Raw genomic sequence first — 20,510 nt, forward strand, 5'->3', positions numbered from 1 at the left:
ATACTCATAGTAAATGATATAAATAAAATTAAAATTATTGAATTAAATTTTTAAAGGACAAAGTTAAAATTTTAAAAAGTTAAGTATTATTTAAAGTCGGACCCTAAACTTTTAGATGGGGCTACAAATTTAGCACCCCATTATAACTGGCTCTAAATTTGGAGCCCCGTTGAGATTTCATTAGAGCTTCATCAGACTCTAATAAGGTTATCTAGCCCTGGCTTAAGAAGGTAAATTATTTTTAAGATGAGAACACGTGTAAAGACTTAAAGAGAGAGGGAACTATACCTTCGCATCGAAGCGTTTACGACCAGCGGCCCATTTTCCTCCGAATGGCACCTTTCGCTTCGTCATGGATGCAAATATTCCGATTCGGCTCTCTCAATTCCCAGCCGTGAGCATAAGAAAAGGGACAAGGAAATCAATAAAGAGAACAAAGCAAGCTCAAAAATGAACGTTCGTATTTAAAGATGCGATCTTGAATCAAGAAAAGGAGTCGGAGAGGTAAAGAGAGGAGGAAAAAAAACCCTCTTTTTCGGTGTTCTTGCTTGCGTAATAGCTTATCTCTGTGATTGGATGTGCCGAATAGATTCGTCTTTTGTTGTTTGTGTCGTGTTCCCGCGGGAATTTATATCTCCTCTTTCCATTATAAATGCTCGAGGAGGAGGTGCTCAACGAGGAAGAACGATCGGTCCAAATCTTTGGCCACAGCTCTAGTCGTCTTGATTTTGCACTTTTGATCCTCTCCTCCTGCCAATTGGTCTGTCTGGGAGCTAAAGATAGCAAATTTGGTAATTCAAGACCATCTATAAGATTACTCACTATTATGTCGTAGCTCGAGTTATGCCTCTTCTGCCCGCCAATTGTTTGATGTTTTGATTACGTAGTGCATTGGAAGTTTCGGACGATCAATTCTTTATTTCTTTAATCTTTTGAGTTGTATTTATGTTGATAAATATGAGTAAATATCAGAGTATTGTCTTTCATATCTTAACCGGTAGTTTGGATCCATCAGCAAACTTCTTATACAGATTTCTTTTTCTTCCGCTCCTTAGTTTTCTTGCACATTTGAAATTTGAGATGGATATTTACTGTTTATTCTTGTTTTTCTAAACTATCAGCCTAAGAAAGAGAATCTCACACACTATGAGGTACTTGTATATATTGAAATTAAGAAGTATGTTAAATTTTTTTGAATCTCAGACACTAATATTCTCTATGATTCTTATCTATTCTTCGTTATTTCGTAAGTAACCATCAATGACTTTATTTGTTATGTGGGCCTTGGATGCAGGTCTGTATACTGCTTTGATCATCCAAGATAAATTGACAAAGTCTAGAAATCAAATATGGACTACTTTAGCAGTGTATGTTTCTCATCTACCTTTTTTTTTTCAAAAAAGAATTGTTTCTCAAGTACCATTGTTTTTGTTGCTTGTTATCATGTGCGCCATGATCTCGATGTAACAATTAATGTGCACATTTGTCTATTAGCTTATGTTAACTTCTCATGCAATCTGCAGGTTTACGATGAGAATTTTCAAGATGCAGTGACTTGCAACGGTAAATATGTTATGTTTATTCATATTTTCAAGACAATACTCTGATATTTACTCATATTTATCAACATAAATATGAGTAATCATTGGCAAATCTATGGCATAGATATTGGTAGTTGAAGCCAGAACATGCAAAATTGGTAATCATCGGGTCCTCAATTGGATGACAGTCAAATTCCTACCACATCCCATGCAAACTTAGTTTGAACTTAGAAGACATACATTTCACCTTCAAGCTTTTTGCAAATGGCTAAGCTAGACATGTGAAGAACCATATGCACCAAATCAAAAGTCAAAGCCAATGATTGTACTGCAAGCTTATGATATCTGACAGCAATCTTATGTGGTCACATGATATTAATTCCTATTGTTCTAAACCAGTTGTTGAAGTTCACTCTTTGGTGCAAGTGCACATGGCATCTTTAGCACCATCAAATCTTTCCATCAATAAGAAGATTTATTGGGCAAATTTTGGAGTAGCATTTTCCACCGTAGTTCTTCCATCATGATAAAGTATGCTACTTTTATGGTTGCCCAGTTAATTTTGTTCTTGGTGTCATCCAATCATTTACTTTTCTATTCAACCCCTCTATTTCAAAGCCTATCTTGTATGATAATCACTGGATGAATTAGTAATGCTTCTGGCATATGTCATTTGTATTTATTATTGATTTCCTATTTGTGGCTCGAGCATTTTATAGAAGCTTAAAGTTTTTACTTTTCCAGTGTAAGTGAGTTTGCATATCTGGTTATAGGGATATGACTGTCTTAATGTGACTGCAGTTCTACTTTCCCTCGGTTAATTTGTATCCTATTTTGAAGCATAATGAGTGTTCACTTACATCTCTATTTGAAATGTGGTAGGCGGGGTGATACGAAATGGAAGAGAAATTCTTTTCCAGGTGTGTAAGATAGAATGTCTAGTAATTATTTTTTAACACTTCAGCTTTTTTATTATTAGCATGTGGATATCTAAAATGCAAAAAAGAATCAATTAACCAATGCAAGTAGCTTTTAGTAGCTCATGGAAATATTATAAAATGCGAAAAAGGAGTTAATGAATTACAAGTAGCTTCCAGATAATGCCAGACTTACCAATTGTCCAGACTCCAGTAAACTACTTGGGAGAAGACAACAGACCCACTAGCGGGTGGAAGGTGGGGCTAATAGATTTCATTTCCCATCTCTTGGAGAATCCTTTTCATTCCTCTTAGCCTATCCCATCCCAATAACATTTTATTGTGATCAGTAACTTGACATTCATAATCATATTGGGTAACTTTTTCCTATCAAACCAAACTAGTCTTGATGACATGCAATTTATCAGATGCAAAAGAATGTTGGAAACAGATAAGACCGCCCATAGAAAGAAGATGGTTTCTTGAATTTTTATCACTATGATATTCTGTACACTGTTTGATTAGTCTATCTACAAATAACTTTGTTATACTTGTATAGCATATTGATTAACAACTCACTATCTGGCAGGCTTTTAACTGGGAATCCCATAAGTATAATTGGTGGGAGAACCTCGAAAAGAAGGTCATGCATCTTTCAAAATCTGGTTTTACAACAGCATGGTTGCCTCCGGCAACCCAATCTTTAGCTCCAGAAGGTCAGTCTGCAATCTATTGATCCACTTTGGTCAAGTCATGGGATATGACATTTTTCCTCCTTATGTACAGGCTATCTACCACAGAACCTCTATTCTCTTGACTCTTGTTATGGTTCTCTCCACCAATTGAAAGCTTTGCTTCAAAAGATGAATCAACACAAGATCAGAGCAATGGCTGACATAGTCATTAATCATAGAGTTGGGACTATTCAAGGGCAGGGGGGAACATATAATCGTTATGATGGGATCCCATTGCCATGGGATGAACGTGCTGTTACATCTTGTTCTGGTGGAAAGGTAGTTCTATAAGTATTGTGAATTATACTGGCTTCATAATAAAAATGGCTCATACTTATCAAAGACTGCTTTCAGTTTTAGTGTTGGACAGTCTGAATCATTTCAATGATATCAGTTAAGACTCAGAGTGGATGCGCTTTATTCCGTTACTTGCACTGGCACTACATGTGTCAGTATAATCTGCAAGAATAGATAATTCTTATAACTTTTGTCTTGTTTCATGAACTTTGTATTATCAGGGAAATCGAAGCACTGGTGATAATTTCAATGGAGTTTCCAACATAGATCATACCCAAACCTTTGTAAGGAAAGATATTATTGAATGGCTGATATGGCTTCGCAAAACCATTGGATTTCAAGATTTTCGGTTCGATTTTGCAAAAGGGTAATAAGTTGAAATGAAAGATTGCTACCATGAAAATTGTTTCTGATATGACAAAACTTTTCTGTTTCCTATTCTTTACTATCTCCTGTTAAATGCAGCTATTCAGCAAAGTTTGTGAAAGAATATGTTGAGGAGTCAAAGCCTATATTTTCTGTAGGGGAGTACTGGGATAGCTGTAAGTATGGTCCTCCCGAGCACCGCTTGGACTACAACCAAGGTATAAACTTTGTTACAAATTATAACACACAAAGGTTCTAACAAATAATGATGAATTCACTTCATTTAACATAAAAAGTCATCATATTGGATTCTGGCGGTTTCGTGAATTTATTACTTTGTTTCATATTGTTTGCCCTGTTCTGGTTTTGTTGGTAAAATACAAGCAAAATCAAGGTGTCCTGAGAATTATCTCTTGTGCAGATATTTTCTCCTTGCTCCTTAAGTGGCCAAGAATGCCAGCACCAAGGATCAGTCACTGTTGCAACTAAGAAATGGGGCTTGAGTGTTTTTGTGTGATTGATTTTAATAAAACCGTATCTTTGACTCTAGATTAAACCACCTAAAATGAGCACAAGTTTCTGTTGGAACTTGTAGATATGGTTTCAACGAAGTGACCCTTTTTCTCTTGACATCAAAAGTAGCAGATTTTATTTGCAATCAGACATCGATCTGTAGATAGCATATTAAATGAAGCACCACTCAGTTCATGTACTGCATCATCATCATAGAAACAGTCCAGATTCTCTTTTGTTATAACTAGTGAAATATCTGTATCATGCAGATAATCACAGGCAAAGGATCATTAATTGGATCGACAACACAGGAGGACTTTGTGCTGCATTTGACTTCACAACAAAGGGTATTCTTCAGGTCTGAATAAAGAATGCTGTTCTTTCATGCTGTAGTGTTGCTAAACATTACTCTAAAGACTGGTATTTAGCAAGCACCTAACCCTATCTCTGGAATAATTTCTGAAACAGGAAGCAGTCAAAGGAGAGCTGGGGCGTTTGCGTGATGCTCAAGGGAAGCCACCTGGTCTCATGGGCTGGTGGCCTTCAAGAGCAGTCACATTTGTTGAGAACCATGACACAGGTTCCACTCAGGTACATCAATGACTATTAATCAAGCGTCAAAAGTAGTAAATGGATTTTATCTCAAAGTTTGAACTTGCTAACTTGTGTGACAGTTTCTTTCATGATGTGAATTTGAAATAAAACTGAATTTTATTCTTTCAGGGTCACTGGCCTTTCCCATCTGATCACATTATGGAGGTAAGTGGACAAAATTCTCAAAAGAATATTCATTAATCTACTGACCTTTTCATGGTTCATATCTTATTACTTCCTTTCTGAACATTTATCAAGTTACAATTTTTGCTACGCGATTTATATGTTAATTTAGATAAGTGGAGGTAGATGATTATATTCTTCTTTTGATATACTTCCAAACTCATGTAATTTTTATCTAAAATAATTTGCAGGGATATGCTTATATACTTACACATCCTGGAATACCCACAGTATTCTATGATCACTTTTATGATTGGGGTGACTCCACCCATGACCAAATTGTGAAACTGGTATTCTGAACTATACCCATGAAAGCTGCATCAGTTATCCAATCGACCTTTCTGAGCTTCTGATTTATGTGCAGATGGATATCCGAAAACGTCAAGATTTACATAGCCGTTCGACCATCAAAATTGTAGAGGCTCGCTCCAACCTATACTCCGCAATCATCGGTGAGAAAGTGTGCATGAAGATTGGAGATGGCTCATGGTGTCCAAATGGCAAGGAATGGAAACTGGCCACCAGCGGGCACAGATATGCAGTCTGGCACAAGTATGACCCTACGGTGAAAAGAAAATTTTGAAAAGTTTTGCTTGTAGTGGCAAATAGTATTAGCTTGCTGTTGGGCAACAAAGTCACGTTTCTCGTGTACGATATTTGGGATGCTTCATCATATGTCCATATATTTTAGCCTAAGTGGATGGTGTGTTGACGTGTTGTACATTATGTCCAGCCATATGAGATCACATTCTCTTGAAGATAGGATCCTCTTGTAAAATATCATGGTATTATCAGTTATATGAGGTAAAGCAGAGTTATAAGCATATAGCACTTACTGTTAGTATTCATTTCTTTTTAGTTTTTTTACATAGCTAAGATGCTGCTTGCGATATAGAAGTTGATTCTCCTAGTTGATTGAACACATTCTTCACAGTGCACCTGATTGGTTAACAATCACATTAAACTGAGGCCTGGTACAAGAAGTGAATCATGGATGATTACTTTCAACTACCATACTAATGGATTCGTGATGCATCAATTGAACCAAGGGTAATTATATGTAAAAAAAAGATTAAGGATAAATTTGTTCTCTCTACTGTTAGATGAATCAAAATTTTGCATCTATCTTAAAAAGAACATGTATACATGTAAATATATATTTTCTTGTAAGTATTTGTTGTAATTTCCTACCTGAATCCTCCTCTCTCTTGTCAATATTTGCTTTAAACCTGATGGCCCAAATGTTCCCGACGCCCACTTTAAAGCTGCGTAAAAGTGATGATCTTTTGTAGTGACATCTGAGCGTAGGGAAGGTCAGAGGTATGGATGCATGATTGAATTGCTACTAGATACTCATCATGAGTTGTTTCTCATCACGAAGCCCGAGGCGATTGCAGTTCCCCCTCGAGGCCACGCTTGTTCGCAATCGCATCATCAAACTGCTCTTCATGAAGATAGAGAAGCTGAGATCTCTGTGCGAAAAAAAGGGCTCCCTTTTGTTTTCCTGCAATATAATATAAGTAATATTTTCCTCTCTTTAGTTATGAACTATGATGATATATAGCACATTTTGTTATCATTAGTTTTATTTCATGATGCTACTCTTAGGTCAAGTTCCCAATATGAGTAGTCCATGCATCATTTATGTCGGGAGAGAGAGAGAGAGAGAGAGGGAGAGTCAAATATGCATTGACTCAGCCACCTATGCAGTTGGGATGTGATTGCTTTATCCAAGATCCCTGAAGTGATGTATAGGGTATTCATTAAACTCTCATCTGCGCAAGAAGCTGAATTTGGAGGAATACATTCCTTTCTGCACCTGTGACTCAGGTAGGTGCAGAGGAGTGGTCATGTCAAATATATCCTCTGCTCTTGATTAGACTAGCTTGTGTACACTTTTGAGCATTTTTTCTGGTTGGTTACTGACTTGCAAGATCTTGGTGATGGTTATTTATTTCTTTCCTTCCAGCGGAGTGATTTGGGAGATTATATAATAATATTCTGAGGGGGAGTGAACAAGAAATACTCTGGTTCAATGCTGTTGGAATTGATGGGGTTGGGTAGGGGTAGATTGGAAGCAATTAAATGCATGGGATGGAGGGATGGATGCAGAAAGAAACTGAAAGAGGAGGAACTGTTGAGAAACTAAGGAACTCATTAAAAGCGGTTGGTGGAATAGAGTTGAGAGCATCATCAATGATGGTACATCAGAAGACAAAAGGGAGGGAATTCAGCAGTTGCAGGCTTCCTTTTCTGGCTCTTTAATTCCCTTCTTGCCCCCTTTTTCTCTCTTCTTTTTCCAAATTTTCATTTTTTGTTTTTCCCCTTAAAACAAATGATGATGGGGAGTAGAGGGAGTGCAGATCATCTCAACTTACATTGATGACTGCAACTAAACAAGCACACAGCACATCATTAAAAGGTCCTGTTTCCTTCTCTCCCATTTTTTTTTTCTTTGAATGAGCAATGCTGATATCTCTTTCTCATTTGACAGACAGAGAAGAGGGGACCAGTAATCGTCGGTGTGATGCTCAACCAATAGAAATGAGGAGTTGATTATAGTCTTGACATCTTTCCCTTGTATCATTTTCTTTTTCTTTCCAAAATGAAGTGGTAAACTTATCTAGATAAGAGGAGGTACAATAAAAAGCAGATGGTGTGCAGTTCTCTCATCTGGTGTGAGATGCAGTGGAATGTTATGGGTGACGAAGGAAGGGGGATTAGACTGCAGAGTTGCATTTCTTTTGTGCTTGGGGTGGCAAATATCGTTAGTTGGAATGTACAAGACATCACTAGATCGTGTCTCCTAACTCACTACTCCTCATGCGGGTGAACAGACTAATAGGCTACTTTGAGGGAAACTTATGCTTACCAGCAAATCCATACATAGGAATTTCTACTCTCTCTCTTTTTTTTTATCATTTTAAAGAGAAATTACTGGTTATACTTGAGTAAATACCGAGTAAGTAGGAATGACAGATAGTGAGTTACACTTGAATATGTATATATATATATATATCAAAAGGAAAAGAAAAGTTCCTTTTTGGACAAATTAGTGAGTTTATAGACATCAGTTTGAACAATAAAGTAACTTAGACAGGAAGACAGAAAGTGATAGCTCTTTTCTTAATAAAGATTTAAGATCAAAGATTCTATAACTCACACTCTACAACAAAATGCTTTTTAGAGCTTATGGGTTGGGTGTAAGAAAAGATAATTATGTCAAATTGTCCTTTTCTATTATTATTATTATTTTTTTTTTGTCATCAGTCCATTAACTCCCTCAGCTCATCGCACTTTTATTCCCTCGCCAGTTCCACTCCCATCACCTAACCATCTCCTTTTCTTTTTCTTTTTTCTCTTTCTTTTTCTTTTTTGCTCTTCTGGCTGCGTGACAAATCCGCACGTAGATTTAGCTTTAGAGCCTAACGCAATTAAGCCCCCCCTAAACCTACCCCATCAATGAGGATTTTGCCAAATTACAGATTCCAATGCGACTTATGAGTCCCAGCTGCCGGTCCTACAGAATTCATTATATTTCTCAGGGAGTTGGGAAAGGGGTTCTTGGGAGCCTTCGTTGTTGGTGTGTTAGGCAAGAAAAGATTGGGGCCTCCCTCACTCTCTCTCTCTCTTTCTCTCTCTCTCTCTCTCTCTCTCTCTCTCTCTCTCTCTCTCTCTCTTTTTGCACTTAACCCATCATAAATATACACATCCCTCTCTCTCTTCCTGCTGATCTTCTGTTCTATAAATACCGCTTACTTCATCCTCATCTGCTTATGTGATGAGGAGAGGAGTTTGTTGTGTGATGGTATGTGTTGGTCATGTGGGTTTATCAAAGAGTATCTTACAGAGGTTTTTGGCATTCTGTCCACCTCCAAATGATTCATTTGTGCCAGAGAGGGAGAGAGTACAGTGGAGGTGGGCATCCTGCCAACAGAGCTCTGTTGGATTCTATTTTGTAAAACCCATATGATAGGTTTCCTTCACCGCCACCTCAAAGGAAAAGAGGAGAAAGGAACAAGGAATAATGCTGAAAGGAAGGTGAGAATAGAAAAGCACCAATATTTGTTGGCTTCTACAATAACCCTAATTTTCTTTTCTGAGGAGGAGGAGGATGATATGGCTTTCTTGCTTGTCGTCATAGATCATCATGATTGCATTGAAAGTTTTTAGGGACTGTTTGGTCTTCTTTAACTTGCTTTTCTTCATAATGGGCTCTCTCTATTCTATAGGGGTCTTCATTGTTTTCACTCCCTTTGGTGGTAGGCTTCTAATCGTACTGCCTCAAACATGCAGATCTAGTGCTAGATGAGTTTGGGAAGGGAATGGAAGCACAAATCAGGAAAGGAGGAAAGAAATGACTGAATATATTTTTGTATTCTTTTTTCCATTTTATTTCTTGCCCTAGCTAAGGTGTTTGATTGAGTGGATGAAGAGGTTCTTAATTGGTGTTACACTAAGTTTGCTTCCTTTCTTTATTACTTCGTGTGATGCGTTTTGTTATCATTTCACTACATGCAATTAATCTTGTGTATTGTTAGTCTCATGGAATCATCGTTTCCGGGATTCGCAAAATAGGACCTTGAAATTTTTGGTGTCCCATCTCAGGGAGGCAACACAAAATAGATCGTTGGCCTTCTTGGATCTTCTCTTTTCCTTGAAACTATATAATTTAACTTTTATGTTTCGCTACAAAGCTAGGGTTCTATAGAGGAAAGAGTAACCCAATAATGAGATTGGCTTTCTTTTTCCTCATTTTCCTTCTCTCAGTAGTAAGTATTGACAAAGATAGTTGGATGCATTAATCCATATCGTATCCGAAACTCCCATGGGTTTCATGACTGGGACGCTGTCTTCCTATACTAGTATAGCTGCATGTATGCGTGAGTTTGTTGTTGTACTGCTACTATGTCTTTTGAGGAGGTGAAGGTGAAGTGAGAATGACATTCGAATTTCCCACACCCCTCTCGGGAACAAAAACATCTACCTTTACTTCTTTACAGCAAGTTATTATGACATGCTAAGTTTTTGCTAAATCATATTCTCTGACCTCCTCCTATCTTTCTTGTTTGTTTTCTGAGCAAATATGTGCTGTCTTGCCATTCTTGGATTCCTTATTCTCGTAACCCTAGAGAGAGAGAGAGAGAGAGAGAGAGAAGAGAACGAGATGATGGTGTGTGTGGTTGTGTAGCCATTGGGTGTTGTGCAGAGAGAGAGAGAGAAGCATGCCACCATGGGATGATCATTATTGACACAGCAAATTACACTTACTGTGCTCTTGGAGTTCGTACCTCATAATGGAAGGTTGAAGCCTTTTCTGGTCTCTATAGGAGTCAATGCGAGAGAATCCAAACACTTACTGTTCATTTAGCCACCTCCAGCAGTTACAAGTCTCCCTCCCTCTCTCTCTCTCTCTCTCTCTCTCTCTCTCTCTCTCTCTCTCTCTCTCTCTCTCTCTCTCCTTTCCCTCTTTTCCGTGATAGAAGGGCAATACTTCAAAAAACTGAGAAGTTTGTTATGTTCTCTTTTGGTGCATTTTCCACAATCAATCTTTAATACTTGCTGCCAGAATACTATCATTTCATACATGTGGCAGACTACAAGACTACTGGTTAATATCATCCAAAAATTTGGGTTTGCAGTAAGTGGTTAATATTATTACCATTCTTATGCTATACTAGGTCAAAGTTGAAAGGTGAAAGGCACTAATGGTTATGATATTATTAAGCTTACTTCCTTCTGTTTTTCATTTTCCTTTTAAGATTACTCATGTTTATATACATCTCATATAGTTTCTCTTCGTCTTAGTGCACCACTCTTTCATTGTAAAGCATATGCTAGATGGCTAAATTCACAAATGTTGGGTGATTAGTGATGCAAAACTTTCACCATAAATTTATGCACTACTGAGCAGACGGTTGCCACTCAAAACTTATTTAACATATATGTTTCTTGAAGAATTGTCGATTTATCTGTAGTTCATACTGTCTCATTGCAAGTCATACATTTAAATGAGATAGTTAAGTGACAAGAATAGAGCTTCATACACAGTGGTACTAGAGATATCTCCTCCTATAGAATGATGTCATTTCTTGCTTTAAATTCGCACTCCTTTTTTTTTTCTTCTTGGTAGATCACATGCTACTTTTTTTTTAATCTATTGTTTCTTTTTGGAGAAGTGTTTATACATTTGTTATTTGACTGGTGTTTGTTTTTTTTATCACACTTGTCATGCAGCAGTAATATAGTACATGATACTAAATCTATAGGTACGCATCTCTTGCAAAGGCATTATTCTACTACGATTTGTACTTGTTCACTATTTAATAGTAGTTTCTTGTTCTGTTTACTATTTAACATGTTTGGTCAACACTACTGTTTCTGTTCCTGTTGGGAATCACATAATTTAGTTGATTTTATGAGCTTTCATTTATTTTATTTTTGTCATAATGTAGATGCTTTTGCAATATTTAATTTGTAGTCGTATCAAGTTAAGATCTGATTCTTATTCGTATTCGGTTAATATTTAATCTGTGTCCGATGTGTATTTATATTTATTTTGTTATGTATGATTCTAAATTTTGTTATCAGATCGTAATGTCTCATTTCTAATTACATTGGTTTGCATCTAAACAGTATATTCGTCTAAATTGGTTTAGGAGGTGGTATAACTAAATTATTTTAAGACGTAAAACCATATCCAAACACTAACTAAGGGACCCTAAAGTTGGGATAAGGGGTTTATTCGAGATAAACCCTCCATCTTAGAAAATCTTGCTAGATAAAGAATTGGAAGATAAGATAAGAAAGTGAATAAAAGGGGTTTATTTGAATATTTATCCCAACTTTTAGTTTGAGATTAAAAAAGAAAGAAATATCCTTTACCTTGAAGTAGACTTGATCATTGGTGGGGTGAATTTGTGCCAAATGGATTTAAATATTTGTTTATAGGACGGCCCACCAATCACTCGGGTCGAGCCGGACTAGAATATTCTAGTTCGTTATCGCCCACTAGCATATTAGGTATCGGGCTTATGTTGGATATAATGGGTCTAACATAATGAGTTAAATATAAAAAATTATTATATCTTATTAGGTCGAGTACAATAGACTTATATGAAGACATTTTAGTTATATTTTATGGAAACATAGTTATATATTGATATATAGTTTATTAAATATTTAATATTAATGTGGGACTAAAAATTATAGGAATATGCATAAGAGTAGTGGATCAAATTTTCGAGCCAAACCGAACGGGCAAAGGTTAGCCTATGCCACCCACTACTATCTCGGGCTTGAGTTGGGCTGGGTCGGGCCTAGATTAGGCTTTGACTGGGCTTAGCCCGAATAAAACCAAGTGGGTTCAGGCCGAGTTTGGGCAAGTTGAGCTTAATGATCATGTCTACTCTGAAGGCCACAATACCAATTTGGCGCTTTCCGTAGGAATTCTAAATAAAATTAATAGTCATAAAATATAATAACCAAATAAGATTTTGAAATAGTTGCATTACAAAGGAATCTAAAAATAACTATGAGAAGATAAAATAAGGGTTATAAAGTGAAGTTATAATTTAAATCTAATTAAATTTTTAATTCTTTTCTTCAAAAGAATAACAAATATTAAGTTAGGTAAGGATAATAAAATAGTTATAAAATTAAATTATAATTGAGATTTAACTTTATGGCTCCTCAAGCTTAAGCTTTAATTCACCGTTTGGAGCATTGACCTTAAAAGAGGCAAGAAGGGAAGGGGGGATCTCATCGACGGAGCGGTTGTTGAGGGTGAGGACTTTGACGAATGTCCCATCGACGAGAGATTAGTAAAGGAGTGGAGGATAGAGAGGATAGGGTTGTGGAGGTGGAGGGAGACGGATACTGGATGTCACCGATACAGAAAAGATAGACGAGCGAAAAAGAGAGGACAGAGTCACTAGACTCACAGCCTTATGGCCAGTCACAAAAAGAAAGTGAAGAAAGAGGAGAGGACATGGTCACAAACTCACATCAATCAAGGGAATTTATTTGTTATATATATATATAGTTACAACATTGAGCCTAATCCAGTTAAGCTCGAGTGAACTAGCTTCGGCTAAGCTCGACATGACTCAACTTAGAGCTCGAGCCGAGTTAAAGCCAAGCTTTAAATAAGACAAGTCCACGAGTCTCACGCGCTTACAATCGAAAGTTATAGTCGCTTCGCCAAACGCCACTAAGTCTTCAGTCGTGATTCGTTTTGCGGACGTGGTAAGTTCTGGCAAAGTTGGAAGAACGTCAATCGCCGTCACTATCCATATAACTCGCACGAAGGCACGTAGTATCCACTAACCAAGTCAATATTTTTTAATGACAAATTGGACAAAGTCAATATTTTTTAATGACAAATAGGACATGTCAAATTTCTAGACCTTCTATCTTTATTTTGAGAAAGATAAAAAATAAGTTTAAATTAAATATAAGTGATAATTTTATCTTACAACTATTATATTATGTTCCCATAGTAATTTTTATAATTTCTGATAAAGAATAATTTACTTTAATTCATCACAATTTACATAATATAAGTAACATCAGAAATATATGTTCTATATTAAAATATTTTCACTCTAAAGCGGTGGGTTTTAGTATCGAAGAGGATAGATTAGTTATTCACAATTTAAAATAAATAAATGAGTTAATTCTATTTTTTTTTTATCCCAAACAAAATCTGGAATATGGGGGGTTTATTTTTAATAGCACACTTATTCTATCTAAACCCAGATATGTGATGTGTTCACTGACTTTCATTAAAAATTTAAAAATTAATTAAAAGAAAAACAGTGTATGATTCAAAATATTCCCCCCCTCCAGTCTAAATCAAAATCTTCTTTATCCAATCGAATAGCAGCAACATGAGGAGGAACGGTGTCAATCTCATGGCGACATTTTCACAAACACATGGCGACACTCTAACTCCATCATTCCTTCCGTTCCAACCACGGCGCGAGCTTTAATCGCTGAATTGGTTTTCAATGTCCTCATTCCACGTCATTCTCCCCTCTCTCCACCTCCTTAAATCTCGCTTCCCCTCTCTTCCCACCTACTCACGCGCTATTCACGTGCTCCCCCACCGCCTACGCCCTCGCCCGGTAAATCCCGCCTGCCGCCCCTCCGCCGCCTCCGCAATGGGCTCCCTCTCCGCCGCAGGCGAGCCGCTTCCGCCGCTTCAGTACCCACCGGCTCGCCGCGATGACTCTGTCGTCGATAACTACCACGGCATCCTGGTCCCCGACCCTTACCGATGGTAATTTCCGTCGCCGTTCCTCTCCTTCTCGTTTTCAGTCCCCGGAAATTTCTATAAATCTTTTTTGAAAGGTTGGAGGATCCGGAGGCGGAGGAGGTGAAGGAGTTCGTGGAGGAGCAGGTGGCGTTGACGGATTCCGTCTTGTCCCAGTGCGGTGTGAGGGAGAGATTACGGAAGCAGATCACAGAGCTGTACGACCATCCACGTTATGAGACCCCTTTCAAGCGCGGGGGCAAGTACTTCTATTTCCATAACACCGGACTCCAGGCACAGAGCGTCCTTTACGTACAGGTAGTTGAGATTTGAGATTTGGGTTCTTGTTATTGCTAGAAAATTTTGATGTTCGAGGTGTTTGTTTGTGTTCCTAGTGATTTTTCTTTTTGGGAGTCTTTGAAGGTGCTTGTTTGCGCTCTTGGTGATTGTAGAATGACTTGGAAGTGGAGGCGGAGGTTTTATTGGATCCGAACAGCCTCAGCGAGGATGGAACTGTGGCTCTTGCCTTAGCTAGTGTAAGCAAGGACGGGAAGTATCTTGCGTATGGGCTTAGCGCGAGTGGGAGTGATTGGGTCACCATCCAGGTGATGCGCATCGAGGATAAGAAAAGCTTGGACGACAAGTTATCCTGGGTGAGCAAATCTTGTCTCTCTATTCTGATCAATGTAGGTGGGATTTATCTCTATTGAATTAATGAGAGTGCAGGTAAAATTCTCATCAATTAGCTGGACTTGCGACGGAAAGGGATTTTTCTACAGTCGATATCCAGCTCCGAAGTATGTATATAACTTTTCTTCGAATCAGAGATCATTTTTATGCTTTTTGATTAAATTACATATTATTTCTTCCTGGTGATTGGCAGGGAAGGGGGTGAATTGGATGCTGGGACTGAGACAAATATCAATCTGAACCATGAGGTATACTACCATTACTTGGGCACTGATCAGTCAGAGGATATATTGTGCTGGAGAGATCCTGAGCACCCAAAGTATACATATTCAGCCTATGCCACTGAGGACGGGAAGGTTGCCTGCTTTCAAATTGTTTTATTTGTCGAATGTTCTAGAGTGCGAAGTGTTCCTGTGCTGACAAATGTTTGTTTTCATTGACAGTATGTTCTTTTGTATATATCGGAAGGTTGTGACCCTGTCAATAAGTTATACTACTGTGACCTGTATTCTCTTCCCCATGGGCTAGAAGGTTTTAAAGGGATCAATGAAATGCTTCCTTTCATAAAGTTCATTGACAATTTTGAAGCAAGTTATTACTCTGTGGCTAATGATGACAGCCAATTTACCTTTATCACAAATAAAGGAGCACCGAGATATAAATTAGTCAGAGTGGACCTTAAGGAGCCAGATTTGTGGATCGATGTGCTGGCTGAAGACGAAAAAGACGTGCTAGAGTCAGCTTCTGCTGTTAATGGTGACAAGCTGTTGGTGAGTTACTTGTCAGATGTCAAGTATGTATTGCAGATAAGGGACCTGAGAACAGGAACGTTGCTGCATCATTTGCCTATAGAGATTGGTACCGTCTCTGGGATTTCTGGTAGGCGTGAAGACTCGGAGGTTTTTATTGGCTTTACGAGCTTCCTTACTCCAGGCATTATATACCGCTGCAACTTAACAACTGAGGTTCCAGAGATGAAGATTTTTCGAGAAATTTCGGTTCCTGGGTTTGACCGCACAGATTTTGAAGTTAAGCAGGTACTTCGGTAGATACATTAACTCCTAAATCGGTATGCATTTAGAGTAACTTTCCATATATGAGAATTCATATCTATGTCTAGCGAATCCAAAATAAGACCGGCATCCGACAATACTAGTCTTTTAAGTATGGAAAACAGTTATTATTTTAATTGATAGTGTTTAATGCATTCTCTTAGACACCTTATTTAAAATCATGTCAAATAGGAATCTATCTTCTTTTTTATTGCTCAATCCGTACAAAAGCACATTATCTCTTTCTTGATGTGTAGTTTTTTTCTTTGTTTTTTCATTTCCATCTCTTATTTTGTTTTCAGGTGTTTGCCCCTAGTAAGGATGGAACCAAGATTCCTATGTTCATTGTGTCGAAAAAAAATATTAAACTTGATGGATCACATCCCACTTTGCTATATGGTTATGGAGGGTTTAGCATTAGCCTTACTCCCACATTCAATATCAGTCGTATAGTTATCACCAGGAACTTAGATTTTGTATTTTGCATTGCAAATATCCGTGGTGGTGGGGAATATGGAGAAGAATGGCATAAAGCTGGATCTCTCTCAAAGAAGCAAAATTGTTTCGATGACTTCATTGCTAGTGCTGAATATCTTATTTCTTCTGGTTACACCAATCCCAGAAGTTTATGTATTGAAGGTGGAAGCAATGGTGGGCTTCTAGTTGCTGCTTGCATAAATCAGGTACAGATCTTATCAATTTCCTACAGGTATTCTTACATGTGCGTCTTTTTAGTTCATGTTGGTTGAAATATATCAAGAAGCATCTATCAACACATTGTAATGTTGTTTTATCATTAACTTTATAAACTAAACAAGAGATTTTGGTGGTGGCAGCGACCTGATCTTTTTGAGTGTGCTCTTGCTCATGTTGGTGTTATGGACATGCTTCGATTTCACAAGTTCACCATAGGTCAACTCTTTCCCCCTGCAAATGCTCTCATTTGTTTTGGCATCTGTCTTTACTTAATTCTTTCTGATGCTTGCTAATCTTTGATATACAGGCCATGCATGGACTACTGATTATGGTTGTTCAGACAATGAGGAGCAATTCAACTGGCTTATCAAGTATGGAAAGCAATTGTTATTTATTTTATAAGTTGTTTCATTTTTATCTAATTTTCTTTGAAACTCGGCTGCCAATACTTTTTGCTAAGTACTTTATCTTGGATTTGTCTTGAAATATTTTCTGAACATCGCTATGAGCTTGGGCCTTGAAAAATTCTTTATAGCGTTTGCTAACAGTAATAGTTGCTAATTTTTAATTATTTTTCCCATCCAGACGGCAATACTGTTGATTGGCATGCCTCATGCCTGACATTGTTAGTAAGAGTTGTTGGCTTAATATATGCCTGCTTTGTTTTTCAATCAAGACAGGAAATTCTTATTATAATTCCACAATTTTATGGATTTGAGACTGCAATAGCTTATCATAATCATATTTGGGACTTAAATGAGAAAACAGTTACAAGTTAGATTTGTACTTATCATTTTTAAATTTGCTCCTCTTTTCTTAGCACTAGTGGTGCTTTCTTTGGTGGATATGTCATATTAAAGTGAGAAATTGGATTAAGTAGTCAATTGCAAATTCGAAAACATCATTTTACTTTGTTTGAATATCCTTTAACAATTTATGGTAACTTCTTGTTTTCCCAGATATGTGTTGTATTTGTGTGGATTGGCAAACATATATATGCTTGCTGTAAAATGTAGATACAAATTTTCACAAGTTCACCTATTCTTTTGATGCTAAGATCTTTTTAGTATCCTGTAAGACAGATCCTGAATTCAGCTGATGAATACAACTGTTGTGCTTGTTAAATCTCTTCCAATCTGGCTTTTCTATGTGAAATGAACTTATTGATTGATCTATCATTATCCCCAGTATAAGTGAATCGTGACTGAAGGTGCCTTAGGCATTGGGACCCTTCTAAACATTAGGAAGGTTTCTGTTTGTTTTGGTGAATAGGCCATACACCTGCTAATGGACACCCCAGATTATTGGCATGTACGAAGTGTTTTGGCAACATATTTACTTGTGTTATGACCAGATCTATTCTCTGTTTTATTGTTTGTCTCAACTGATCTGTCTATCAAAGATATATAATAATAGTCTAATATCTCTAAATGCCCACATATAGATATTCACCACTTCACAATGTGTTAAGACCATGGGAGAAAAGTGCTGAACATCATTGCCAGTACCCTTCAACTATGTTATTGACAGCTGATCATGATGACCGTGTTGTGCCATTGCACTCATTGAAGTTACTAGCAGTAAGTTCCTATGTCTTTTTTTGCTTATTTTGGTTTAGAAGTACATATATCATAATTATAAGCTATATATTCTCCATCTCCATTCCATGTTATCAGACCTGTAAATGTAGTTCCTCTTAACAAGCTATTTTGGTGTGACAACATGTATCGTCAAGAGGGACTAACATTAGCTTTCTACATATTTATTTACTAAGAATTTTATTACCATGCATAGGATTATGGTGATAATAATGTAATACTTTTTGCTTGGTGGTCACAATGATGAGCTCACCAATTCTAGAGGGAGGGAAGGAATGGTTTCACACAATTAGGTATTATCAATCCAGAGTGGACAAGAAAATATGAAAAGAAAACATAAAGATATGGTTTTGAAGTTGTATCCTCCCTTTTTTTCACATTCTCACATCACAGTCCTCTGGAAGTTGGAATACAAAGGAGAATGGTCCATAAGAAGGCACTGAGGAGGAAAATGGATGCGTAGTGTCAGTACCATGTATATGGCTGGAGATAAGAATCAACGGAAAAGTGAACTTGTGTTTAAGGGAACCACGCGCAGAGGTGCTTTCCTAAAAATTCAAAATGGGAACATAATGAGAGAGGAGTGAGGAACAGAAAACAGAGAAATAAAATTGACATAGGGTATGGAAGTTAGTGGCTTGAATTGTAACTTGATCAGACATCTGGCATGATGTCAATCATCGTTCTGACAATTAACAATTGGTTGTTACCAAACTATTTAAGGGACATTAGAATTATTGCATGATCTAACTATTGAATAATCAGGTACTGCCACTACATGGTTCTACCTTTTGTTAATTCATGCCATGATGTGCAAATACATTTAGTTGCATTAAGGCCCTAGAAACTGATTTCTTTTCATTATGGCTTTATATGTCCTAATATCTTCTGATGGTTGTTATCCTTTTGGCTTACTCGTGATCTGCAGACCATGCAATATGTCCTATGCACGAGCAAGGAGGATAGTCCCCAAACCAACCCAATCATTGCTCGCATCGAGCGCAAGGCTGGGCATGGATCTGGCCGTCCTACTCAGAAATTGGTATGCAAGTTCACCCCACCCTACATGAATACGTATCATTGTCTCACTTCAATATTTTTTGGCACCCTTCTTTCTGGTAAATTGCAGATTGACCAGGCTGCCGATCGTTATAGCTTCATGGCTAAGATGTTGGGAGCTTCATGGGTCGAGTGAGCTTATTATCTTGGAGACACCAGGCTTGTTGAGATGCTTAAAGTTAGCCTGGCATGGTTTTACAGGAAGTTGTCTGCAAGTAAATTGTTTACTCAGCATGAAGTGTGGATTGTTGGCTGGATAAATTTTTATCTCCAGCTTTGAGTGATATTTCTTCTGCCTGCCTCTTCCTCCGTTTATGTTATTGAATTTACTATACTGGTGCGATAATGGTATAATCAGATCAAGCAAACAGCAGATCATATAATAAACTCCAGTTGTATCTGCTTTACTCTTTCTTTTTTCTTCTCCTGTGGAAATTGGAATAAACAGTAATACTACACTTTGTCTCTTATTATTCGCATTTCCTCTTTCCTGGATAACTTTTTATGTCAAAAGACTAATGTTGAAAAGTGTGCGCAAATTTAGCTATTCTTCGGACCAAACAGTGCGGTAATCAGAAGCAACATCGGAGAGCAAATTTAGCCTCCTACTTGTGCTCAAGTTATGTGGTGGTTCTAAGGTCACTTGGGAAGAGAAAAATATATATTTAACCCTTTGCCTTTAATCTATTTGTGGTTTGCACCCTCTTATTTTTAATATATGCAAACTAAGCCCTACGTTATATCATATGTATAGACTTGTTAATGAAATTTAATTAGATTATAAAATTATTCTCACCCAAGTTATACTCAACTCAAGATGCTAAATTCAAACTACACCCAATCTCAAAAAATACCAAACCCTCCTCATCAGTGGAGCCTCCATCCCCCAGGCCCTTGCTTTCCCTCCATCTCCATCTTCATTGGAGGAGTCTCCTTTCCATCTCCATCGGTAGCTTTCCTGTTCACAATGTGCTGTTTAATCTTGTTTTTTAGTTCATACAAAGAAGAATGACA

The 20,510-nt window shown here is 37.4% G+C and overlaps 2 protein-coding genes and 1 long non-coding RNA gene across 6 annotated transcripts; all 3 read left to right on the top strand.

The window, feature by feature from the left end:
- Positions 1-276: 276 nt before the first annotated feature.
- Positions 277-5,971, top strand: LOC140763723 (probable alpha-amylase 2). Of its 3 annotated transcripts, XM_073102041.1 has the most exons (14): positions 277-504; positions 590-791; positions 1,295-1,367; positions 1,524-1,563; positions 2,424-2,461; positions 3,048-3,174; positions 3,245-3,471; positions 3,711-3,856; positions 3,955-4,073; positions 4,638-4,726; positions 4,837-4,959; positions 5,092-5,127; positions 5,337-5,435; positions 5,510-5,971. In XM_073102041.1, exons 3-14 carry the CDS (start codon positions 1,350-1,352, stop codon positions 5,726-5,728), a joined length of 1,281 nt encoding a protein of 426 aa, XP_072958142.1. In that variant the 5' UTR covers positions 277-504; positions 590-791; positions 1,295-1,349; the 3' UTR covers positions 5,729-5,971. The 3 variants fall into 3 exon arrangements, with proteins under 3 accessions (XP_072958142.1, XP_072958140.1, XP_072958141.1); XM_073102039.1 differs by having other exon boundaries at positions 277-791; XM_073102040.1 differs by lacking the exon at positions 590-791.
- A 2,773-nt stretch (positions 5,972-8,744) lies between these two features.
- On the top strand, positions 8,745-9,627 carry LOC140762340 (uncharacterized). Its single transcript, XR_012104719.1, has 2 exons — positions 8,745-9,186; positions 9,442-9,627. It is a non-coding gene; the product is annotated as an uncharacterized lncRNA (long non-coding RNA).
- A 4,463-nt stretch (positions 9,628-14,090) lies between these two features.
- LOC140762339 (uncharacterized) lies at positions 14,091-19,975 on the top strand. 2 transcript variants are annotated; one of them, XM_073100075.1, is made up of 12 exons: positions 14,091-14,428; positions 14,500-14,719; positions 14,854-15,054; positions 15,128-15,198; positions 15,285-15,447; positions 15,535-16,128; positions 16,446-16,826; positions 16,980-17,055; positions 17,147-17,210; positions 18,284-18,419; positions 19,366-19,479; positions 19,567-19,975. In XM_073100075.1, exons 1-12 carry the CDS (start codon positions 14,157-14,159, stop codon positions 19,630-19,632), a joined length of 2,358 nt encoding a protein of 785 aa, XP_072956176.1. In that variant the 5' UTR covers positions 14,091-14,156; the 3' UTR covers positions 19,633-19,975. The 2 variants fall into 2 exon arrangements, with proteins under 2 accessions (XP_072956176.1, XP_072956177.1); XM_073100076.1 differs by lacking the exon at positions 14,091-14,428 and having other exon boundaries at positions 14,581-14,719; positions 14,825-15,054.
- The last annotated feature ends 535 nt before the right edge of the window (positions 19,976-20,510 follow it).

This window comes from Typha angustifolia, chromosome 7 (genome assembly GCF_048772165.1).
Source record: "Typha angustifolia cultivar Huaian chromosome 7, ASM4877216v1, whole genome shotgun sequence".
Lineage (NCBI taxonomy): Eukaryota > Viridiplantae > Streptophyta > Magnoliopsida > Poales > Typhaceae > Typha > Typha angustifolia.